This window comes from Scardinius erythrophthalmus (genome assembly GCF_964197995.2).
Source record: "Scardinius erythrophthalmus genome assembly, chromosome: 4".
Lineage (NCBI taxonomy): Eukaryota > Metazoa > Chordata > Actinopteri > Cypriniformes > Leuciscidae > Scardinius > Scardinius erythrophthalmus.
The window spans coordinates 8964254-8974862 of record NC_138224.1 but is presented as its reverse complement, the minus strand read 5'-3'; the positions used below and the strand labels follow the sequence as shown (position 1 = coordinate 8974862).

General features: G+C 39.0%; 1 protein-coding gene across 1 annotated transcript; it reads left to right on the top strand.

Annotated features, from left to right (window-relative positions):
- Positions 1-1287: 1287 nt before the first annotated feature.
- Positions 1288-10181, top strand: LOC308689064 (scavenger receptor cysteine-rich type 1 protein M130-like). Its single transcript, XM_081362615.1, has 17 exons — positions 1288-1407; positions 1577-1891; positions 2161-2484; positions 2604-2918; positions 3141-3464; positions 3541-3858; positions 5401-5697; positions 5823-5900; positions 6076-6390; positions 6491-6727; positions 6826-6909; positions 7354-7413; positions 8880-8957; positions 9066-9125; positions 9255-9317; positions 9522-9584; positions 9706-10181. Exons 1-17 carry the CDS (start codon positions 1350-1352, stop codon positions 9753-9755), a joined length of 3039 nt encoding a protein of 1012 aa, XP_081218741.1. The 5' UTR covers positions 1288-1349; the 3' UTR covers positions 9756-10181.
- Positions 10182-10609: the final 428 nt, after the last annotated feature.

Here is a 10609-nt window from a genome sequence, read left to right as displayed (position 1 = left end):
TATTTTTCATAATTTATTTTATTATTGTTTGAACTATAAATTCAACAAATAAATATATTACTATTGCAATAATACTTCTCTAAAGTAACATAAAAACAAGCATTTAATAATAATAATAATTCATTTTAATAATATCAATATAAACTAAATTTTAATTAATAATAAAATGTTAATTATGTTTTAAGTCATCCTGCAGACCCCTATGGAAGTTTGCTGAGGACCCCTATAGTGGGCCCTGACCCCCTGGTGAAGAACCACTGATCTGTGGGAAGGTAAAACACTTCAAAACAAAGTCAATAAGGTTATATATATATAAAAACCTTTGTTTTTAAGTGTTATAAATAAACATGCACGCACACACACACACACACACACACATATATGTGTGTGTTTATTTGATAAGAAAATACAAATACTACTAAAATGAATGTGCAGTAAGATATGCTTTACGTAAAAAAAAAAAAAAAAATTAAAAAAGATTTGTACAGTAGCTGTAAAAAAGAAAAAGAGAAATGGTCAATTTCTGTCCAAATGTCTGTCGATTTGTCCACAAGGTCAAGACTCCTGTCTGCTCCTCTTCACAATAACAAGTTCTGTGTCTCCATCTGGAGGATGAATCAAGCATTACAGTATTAACCATACATTACAGCTACAAATGCTTGATATGATGCCAAATTAATAACTTTGGAGCAGAAACTAGTGTTTATTTACAAATATTATCTGAATATATCTTGGTTGTTGTACACAACCCAGTCCAGTTAATTTTATATATTATTAATTTACTGTTTATTGTTCTCTGGTTAGTACATGATACCAGTGTAGTAAATTCCCCTAAATATTATGCACATTTCCCCCAAAACAATTATAACTTCTATATTTATAGCAAAACTATTTTTGTGTGTGAAAAAAAAGTAAGTAAGCGATCAGTCAGTCATCAGTCAGTCTTGTATGTTGTGTGTGCAGATACAGGCTTTGATGCTGAATATAACCTGCAGTGTTTCTCTATCAATCTCCTGTAAGTTTAGTGTGACTTTCTCTCCACGCTGACATATGACTGACACGAGTCTGTCCTCAGTGAAGTGTCTCTTCACACTGGAGGAGGAGTCCCGCTCATCAGCGCTCACACTTTATTGATATATATGGAGAAAATAAAAATGCTGCTGTGTGATTTGTCAGTGATTGTGTTTGATGATTTCCTCTGTTGTGTCTAATAAGGGAACAGTGAGTGTCATTGGCAGCTGTGAGAGTCTCTCTCTCTTTAGGGGACTGACAGGAGCCAGTTTCTTCAGTGTGTGTGAGGGAGCAGAGGAGAAACAGAGTCAAACAAACAGTGTGACGAGCAGAAGAAGATGGAGGGATTTCTGACACTCGTTTTAGTCTCCTCTATAGTCACTATAACCGCATCTGGTAAGTGCAAAATACACTGTTTTTTAGGCAACCAATTTGTTATACACTCATGCCCAGCTTTAGTTGTCCAGTTAAAAATATTTATATATATATTTATATTTGTCAACTTGTTACATCTTATGTTTCTTGACTTTGCATTATTCGATCCCTTTCTCTCTTTCATGTACAGATTTTGAGACTGTGAGGATAGTTGGTAGTAACAGTCCCTGTGCTGGTAGAGTGGAGGTTCATCATGGAGGTCAGTGGGGAACAGTGTGTGAATACAGATGGGATTTGGCTGATGCTGCAGTGGTTTGTAGAGAGATGGGATGTGGAGAGGCTCTAGAGGCTGTGCGTGATACTCGCTTTGGACAAGGATCAGGACCAATCTGGATGTATGCTGTGGCCTGTAGTGGATCAGAGTCAACACTGAAGAACTGTACATCAGAAGGATGGGGTGTTCATAACTGCCGTCATCAACATGATGCTGGAGTCAGATGCTCAGGTGAGCGGCTCCATACATCACTCTGTTAATGCATATTCACTATTCAGACTTCAATATACTGTACATCATACATGCAATTTAAATAATTTAGTGTAAGTTATTTTCAGAGCACTTCATAAACAATTCATTGATGATTAGCAAATTTTATGGTCTAAACTACTTAATTTTATCCATTAAAAATCCGTTATTAATTAAAGAACTTACTGTTGTTTTATGTCCATATCATAATCATAGTAAGATGATCTTCTCTGTTGTGTAAATATATTCAGAAACCATAAACTACGGAAGGTCAAGACTTGTGGACGGGTCTCACCTGTGTTCTGGGAGAGTGGAGATGCTTCTTGTAGGCGGCTGGGGTTCAGTGTGTGACGCTGCCTTTGACCAGCAGGATGCAGAGGTTGTGTGTAGAGAGCTGGACTGTGGGGCTCCTGTACAGGTGCTGGGAGAAGATGCTTTTGGAAAAGGAAAGGGTCAGATTGGATCAAAAGAGATTCAGTGCAGAGGAAATGAAACACACATTCGACACTGTCCATCATCAACCTCACAGAATATAAACTGCACCCATCACAACGACGTAGGACTGATATGTTCTGGTAAAATGTCAATGTTCAGCCTTTCAATAGAGAAATCAAATTGTTAACTAAAATGTAATTATTTGATTGGTTTCTTCTTTGTTTGATCAATTTCAGTAAACTCTGTGTTCTTTGTCCAGGTTACACTGATCTCAGACTGGTCAACGGTTCTGACGTCTGTTCTGGTCGAGTTGAGCGTCAGTACTTCAGTAAATGGGGCACAGTGTGTGATGCATCCTGGGATATGAGAGCTGCCAGTGTCCTCTGTAGACAGCTGAATTGTGGGATTGCTGTGTCTGTTGTGGGATCAGACTGGTTTGGAGAGGGAAGTGGTGAAATCTGGGCTGATGTGTTTGATTGTGACGGGAATGAAACAAAACTCTCAGAATGTTCCGTCTCTTCATGGAGTCGAGCTGAATGTTCTCATAGACGAGATGTTGGAGTCGTCTGCTCTAGTGAGTCCAAATTACTGGAGGATTCACTGATATTGCTGCTGAAAGATTAAAAAAAGAATAAATATAGTTTTTCATATTTCATATTACCATACATGTGTAATTTCAATAAAAATTTTAATACTTGTTTTTTATTTTTTATTTTTTTTATATATATGTATTATTGATGTAAAGTATATTCACAAACTTGCAATATTTTAGTAAAACATAAGACCTTCTTTCCAGATTCCTCTCTGGCTGTTCATGACGGTCTGGTGCGGTTGTCTGGAGAGAGACAGTGTGAGGGAGAGCTGGAAGTTTCCATCCATCAGGTCTGGAGGAGAGTTCTGCTGGACTCCTGGAGTCTCACTGAATCCTCTGTGGTCTGCAGACAGCTGGGCTGTGGCTCTGTGCTGAACTTCTCCGGCTCCTCTTCATCCAGTCCTGAACACAGTCATGAGTGTGTGACGGGCTTCCAGTGCTCTGGGAGTGAAGCTCATCTGGGGAACTGCAGCTCTCCACAAACTCTCAACTGCAGCTCCACACAACAGCTGTCAATCACCTGCCTTGGTGAGAACAACAACATCTGGGCAGATTCTTCAGTTGTTAGTGATCAATAATGTGTTTTTCTCTCTCTGAATATCAGGTCGCGGGTCCATCAGGCTGGTGGGTTCTGGGGGAGACTGTGCAGGGAGGCTGGAGGTTTTTCACAGCGGCTCATGGGGGACAGTGTGTGATGACTCCTGGGATATTAAAGATGCCCATGTGGTGTGCAGACAGCTGCAGTGTGGAGTGGCCCTCAGTAACCAGCAGGTACCAGCCTGGTTTGGTCCTGGTTCTGGACCCATATGGCTGGATGAGGTGGAGTGTGAGGGGAATGAGACGTCCCTGTGGAACTGCTCTTCTCCAGGCTGGGGGAAACATGACTGTCAACACAATGAGGATGTAGGAGTCGTGTGCTCAGGTAATCAGTAAAGAATAAGTTAAATAATAACATTTCAATAACCTATCAATGTGACCGATAATATCCAGTATACTTGCATAATGCACATCAACAACAGTGTTGGGAACTGAGAATATGTTCTTATTCTGAAAATATATATAAAATATTAGAACCAATAACTGTTCTTTCACATGCACTTTTCTATGTGCTCTGACAGAGTTTTCTGAAGTACTATAGTTATCGTTACCACAACACAACATTACTTCATGAAATGCATAGCGCAACTAATGTAGTCCGAATGAATGACTTTAATGAGTCGGTTCTCAGCACACAGCATAACTAGTGTAGTGATTCCTGAACAAATGGGTTAATTTTGTTCAGTGAATCAAAAACATACAGTTTAGAGCAAACTGGGACTGAAATACAGTTACTGACTGGATGCTTATACAACAAAATGCAGCTAAATATACATAGTGTGCATTTGGTCAGTAGCATTTTTTCACATTTTTGTTTATTTAAAATGGTTGAGTATTACATTATATCAGCCCCCCCCCACCCCCACCCCCCAAAAAGACTGAAAAGTTACTAAAAAGTCTGTGTTTGGATTAATTGTTTTAAATGTTTGAAATATTTATTATTTAAATTATCGCAAACGGGGCTAGCGGAGGAGGCAGAGAAGACCGGCCTGAAAATCAACACCAAGAAAACAGTGGTGATGCGGATGAACAACCGACTACATCAGCCACTGCAGCTACAAGGAGAAAACCTGGTGGAGACCGACCGCTTTGTGTACCTAGGAAGCGTGGTCAACATTGATGGCGGCGTAGACGATGACGTTAAGAGCCGGATCAGCAAAGCAAGGGTAGCGTTCAACACTCTGCGTCCCATCTGGAACTCCAAGGCTTTATCCCAGCACAGCAAAGTCTGCATCTTTAACACCAACGTGAAAGCAGTCCTCCTCTATGGGTCTGAAACATGGCGGGTTACCAACACCATTACCAACAAGATACAGACATTTGTCAATAAGTGCTTACGCCACATCCTCAACATCAGGTGGCCTGAGAAGATTTCCAACACAGACCTATGGAGCAGAACCAACCAGAACCCAGTCGGAAAGGACATCAAGAAAAGAAAATGGGGGTGGATAGGTCACACACTTCGCAAACCAGTCGACAACATCACAAGGCAAGCACTAGACTGGAACCCACAAGGAAAAAGGAAAGTGACGGCCCAAACAGTTGTGGAGAAGGTCAGTCGAGAGCGAAGTGAAGGACGCCGGAGTGACATGGACTCAGCTGAAGAGAACAGCCCGGAACAGAGTGCATTGGCGTGGTGTTGTTGCAGCCCTTATGCTCCAACAGGAGTCTACAGGATTAAAGAAAAGAAAAGAAATTATCGCATCCTTTGGAAATAGATTTGCATTTTGTTTTTCCAAATATTTATACCTTAAAAGCACTAAAAGAACCGTCAATTGATTTATTCGTCAAATTCTTTTATGGTTTCCATCCCAAATAAATAGACTCACATGAAAGTTGACATTGATTCTCTTCCTTGTCTTTCTAGAGTTTAAAGAGATCAGGTTAACTGAGGGCTGTGAAGGGAATGTGGAGGTTTTCTACAATGGATCCTGGGGTAATATGTGCTGGAACCAGATAAACACAGACACAGTGAGTCTGATCTGTCAAGAGCTGAACTGTGGAAGATCTGGCAGTGAACCCGATTATTCAGAGGGACTGAAGTCTCACAATTGGCTTGATTATTTTAAATGTCGACGTCATGATTCCACTCTATGGCAGTGTCCATCTTCACCCTGGGGACAGAATGACTGTGATAATGAAGTGGCCAAGATCACCTGCTCTGGTAAGATGATATTTAACACAATTAAATCAAGATTTAATATAGTTTGACATCATCATGTTTGGTTAAATATTATTTATAATGTCTAATATTCTGTTCAGTGATGTTTTGAAACTTTAATATTTTAGAGAAGGAAAATCCTGAGTCTCCTCAGAGTCGTCTGACATGTTCAAACTCTCCTTCTCCTCACCAGAGACAGTGTTCATGCAAGTTTATCATAACCTTATATTTCCTTTTTTTTCTGATACTAATTCTTATTTGTGCACTGAATTATTTTTTATTCTACATTCATAATTAATGAAGCTTCACTTCAGTTTCAGTGTGTTTTGTTGTGAATGGTGTCCTGAAGCTGGTCAGTGATGGTTTCTGCGTGTGATTTAGATCATGTTCCTCTCAGACTGAGGGGAGGTTTGGGCCGGTGCTCTGGGAGGCTGGAGGTGTATCATAACGCTGTGTGGGGTTCAGTCTGTGCTGATCTGTGGGACATCAGCGATGCTCAGGTGGTCTGCAGGCAGCTGGGTTGTGGAGCAGCACTGAGGGCTGATGGGAATTCAGTCTTTGGTGCTGGTGAAGGTGTTGTGTGGCTGAACAGAGTCGAGTGCAGAGGGAATGAGATTCACCTGTGGGACTGTCCTCTCTCCCTGAAGAACCACACTGACTGCTCCCACATAGAGCACGCTCGACTCACCTGTGCAGGTCACAGCAAAACACTGAGCAATATTAATCATTTTCACATCTATTTAGTGCTAATAATCTTTGTGTATTTGCATGATTTTTAGTCTGTCTGTTTTGATAGATTTGCCAGATTTGTCAGTGTCCACTACTCCTGCCACAACAACATCAGCTTCTCCTCCAGTTTCTCAGACAGTGCGCTCAACATCAGTCACTCAGACAGTGCGCTCAACATCAGTCACTCCTCCACAAACTCCTCCAGTGTCTCTCTCTGTGCTTGTGGTTGTACTGGGAGTTTTGCTCTTACTGCTCTTAGTGCCACTGCTTATACTGATTCAGCAGAACAGAGTGATGAGGAGAGGTAGGAGAGATCCAGAGACTGTCATATTGTGTGTTATTCAGTGTGTGATCAGTCATGTGTTGTGAACTGACAGCAGGTTTGTCTGTCTACACTCACAGCTCTCTCTAAGAGGAGACACAGGACGACGACTGAGGCTGTTTATGAGGAGTTTCATCAAAGACACAATCACTTCACTCAGAGAGGTGAGACATGAGCCGTGAATCTTATTTAATATGATTAATAAGAGAGTCTGTCAGACACTTGATGTTCATCTATTATTAGTCCTGTTAAACCTCCGGCTTTAAAACAGAGAATTCCTCACAGAAAACCACAGAGCTGCAGGTGCATGTTTAAGTGTGTATGTCAGTTAGCGTCTCTTCCTGTGTGTATTTTGAGGGTAATAAGGAGGGGTTCATATGTTTGTAAGTCAAGGTGCAGGTGTGTGTGTGAGTGTATATTTGTGTGTGTTTGTCTCTTCCTGTGTGTATTTCTGGAAGGCAGTGAGGAATGGGTCCATGCCTCTATTGCTTTTAAAATGTATGTTATTAATATTTGTGTTGTAAGTAACACAATGCTTCATGATCCAGAGGAGTCAATCTGTTTGTAATTATGAACATGTTTCTGACTGTTCTGCTGTCCTTTAACAGGAAGTCTCATCTCTGAAGAACTGCATTCTGGGTATGAAGATGCTGATGAGTTTCTCTCAGGTTAGTATGGAAGCTTTTTTCTATGGAAGCTTGTTTCCGCCACAGAAAAAAAAAAATAATAATAATAATTGCAACTTTTTATCTCACAATTCTGACTTTTTTCTCACAATTGCGAGATATGAAGTCCGAATTGTGAGAAAAAAAAGTCAGAATTGCAAGATATAAAGTCAGAACTCTGAGGAAAAAAGTCACATTTGCGTGTTATAAAGTAAGAATTGCGAGATATAAAGTCAGAATTGCGTGAAATAAAGTCGTAATTGCGTCTTATAAAGTTAGAATTCTGACTTTTTTTCTCGCAATTGTGACTTCATATCACACAATTCTGACTTTATAATACGCAATTGGGAGATATAAAGTCAGAATTGCATGATATAAAGTCAGAATTGCGAGATACAAAATCGCAATTGTGAGAAAAAAGTCAGAATTCTGACTTTATAAGACGCAATTGCGACTTTATTTCACGCAATTGCGACTTTATTTCACGCAATTCTGACTTTATATCTCGCAATTCTGAGATAAAAACTCGCAATTATATTTTAAAATGACCCTGCTGTGTCCCAATTCAGAGGCTGTGTCCTCCGGAGGTCGCATCTGAAGACTGCATACGTCATTGAGGCGGTCTCATTTAAGAAAAATACCTGTTAGATTGCAAAGTTAGAGAGAAATTTCTGTATTTTACACCTCATGAGGAATAACAGTCAATTTTATTACGGTTACTTCTCTTAAAGCTGCCGTCGGCAACATTTTTTTGATCAAATTCAGTTAAATTGACACTATAATCCGACAGAACAACATAAATAAGGTGGTTTTAGAAAAAAACCCGAGCTTCTAACTCCACCTGGAGCGTGTTATTTGTTTTGCAAAAATCCACCGCTCCCGTCTCATCGGGTCCAATCAGCGCAGGGGGGTGTGAGATCTGACTGTCAATCACAGTTCGTGCACACGCCACAGATCCCCCCTCCCTCGCGCAGACGCGCACATTACAATATCACATGCACACGACATGCCTGAAGTTCGCCTGAAGATTGTACGAAGCGTGATGGCGGAGAGAAAATCTACTAACAAGCTTCCAATTCCTCGGTTATTGCTATCTATGGATAGATTAGCCAGGCCAGCCTACCTCCGAGTCCATTGATTGATGCTGAAGAGACGGACGCGTTCACAGAAAATCAGGTACACACGCACTGACGATGGGCGGGTGCTCGCTAGTGGGGGAGGGGCATGAGAGTTGTAAACATTCAAAATTTTGGCTAAGTCCACTCAATCTGCCTGACTTGCCGACTGCAGCTTTAAATAAGACATCCTTGATGAGGTATACAGCCTTCAAATGCGACGACCGGAGGACACAGCCTCTGAATTGGGACACAGCTAACATTCATTACCCAAAACCTGCAACAGTATATTTTACATTTATTTTGTTTCCCAAAATATAAAAAAATGCCCAAATTATACATGTTTTGATGCAGAAGAGATGATGAAGGAAATCACACCGGGATATTATGATGATGCCATCACTGACGGACTGAAAACAGATCGTGAGACAGGTGTCGTTCGGTTATTCTATAATAAAGAGAGAAATATTTAAAATATATTCAAATCTGTATATATAGAAATATATATACATAATATATTGTCTCATGTTAAATTTACAGAATACACTCCTGAGAGCTATGATGATGTAATGACAAGTGGACAGAACTCTATCAAAAATGGTGTTTACTTTTTATTGTTATTGGTGTATTTTCCATAATCCTTTTATAGTGATTTATGATATTATGGTTAATCCCATTACATTGTAAGATATAATGCAATGTTTGTTCTGTCTATATGTTCATGTGTAGTGGACACACCAGAGCATTATGAAGTCCTCATCATTAATGAACAGATCTTTCGAGAAGTAAGGGGTGAGTCACACAGAACTGCATTTCATGATCACCTTCACCCACTAATATTGAACATTTCTACCATTAATGAATTATCACGACTTTATCAGGAGTAAATCTAATAATCTCAGACAGTCATGAGGTGAAAGAGATCAATGACATCATTAATGACACAAGCTGATTTACAAACTACAATGTGAGGTTTTTATTTCACATGTGAATCAGAGGGAGATCAGGAGGAGTATGATGATGTGAAGAACAGCAGTGAAGATGAGAGGAACCTGTTGGGTAGGTCATTGTAACATTTCTATAGCATATTTAATTTATATTTATGTTTTTTTATTTAATCTACATCTTGATGTAAAAATTACAATGAAAATGATCAGTTTGCTTTTGTTTTTAAAAACAGACTATGATGATGTGGAAGAGGAGTCAAATAAAGGAGGAGGAGCCATATGACTCACTGACCACACCCACTGCCTCTTCATCCAATCATATTACAGTTCCTGGAGATATGGGGGTTTCTTAAACTACTGTTAAAGATTCATGTTTTTGTTATCTGAAATATTTTTGTATAACAGGTTACTACATGCATTGCAACAAATTTTGTAGTATTTGTATTTTAATGTTTGGCCTATTATTTTTCTTTTATATCAATATTTTTCACCTAATAAACAAAAGATACCATTTATTCATTACATTTGTCACAATATATTTTAAAAAGCAGTTAGAGGAAATGAGAAAATTATGCAAAACACTATAAACATTTAAAGTTGTTGAAAAAACGGTTAAGCAGTTCAGCGGCTGACAGCATTATCTACCTAAATATAATGAGAAAATGGATTTACCACTCAATAAATTATTATTAGGAATCACATTTTTCCATACATTTATTGCCATAGTATTTATCAATAGTTTTTATTGTGTGCTGTCAGCTTGAATTAACTTGTAACCTTTTATTTAAAAAAAAAGGAGATAAACTGTAAAGACAGTTATACACATTATGTAAAAAAAAAAAACAAGACCATTAGCATCCCTCAAAAAAAAAATTACCAAAGAGTTTCGATATTTTTCATATTTTAAACTTGACTCTTCTGTAGTTACATCGTGTACTAAGACCAACAGAAAATGTAAAGTTGCGATTTTTTTTTTTTGAGAGAGATGCTAATGGTCTTGTCCAATTCAATGATTTATGCTAAGCGATCAGCTGAATGGATTCGAAAACGGTAAAACTCAACTGTTTAACTCTGGGGGAGTTGTAAAATGAGCCTATTTCCAAAAAAAAGTGGAGTATCCCTATAAAGGCTTATTAG

Bases quoted from the DNA above. Each gene is read 5' to 3' on its own strand.
- LOC308689064 (XM_081362615.1), top strand. From the start codon at position 1,350: ATGGAGGGATTTCTGACACTCGTTTTAGTCTCCTCTATAGTCACTATA. The intron at 3,859-5,400 runs GTAATCAGTAAA...TTGTCTTTCTAG, and splicing joins TGTAGGAGTCGTGTGCTCAG to AGTTTAAAGAGATCAGGTTA. The intron at 7,414-8,879 runs GTTAGTATGGAA...GTTTTGATGCAG, and splicing joins TGCTGATGAGTTTCTCTCAG to AAGAGATGATGAAGGAAATC.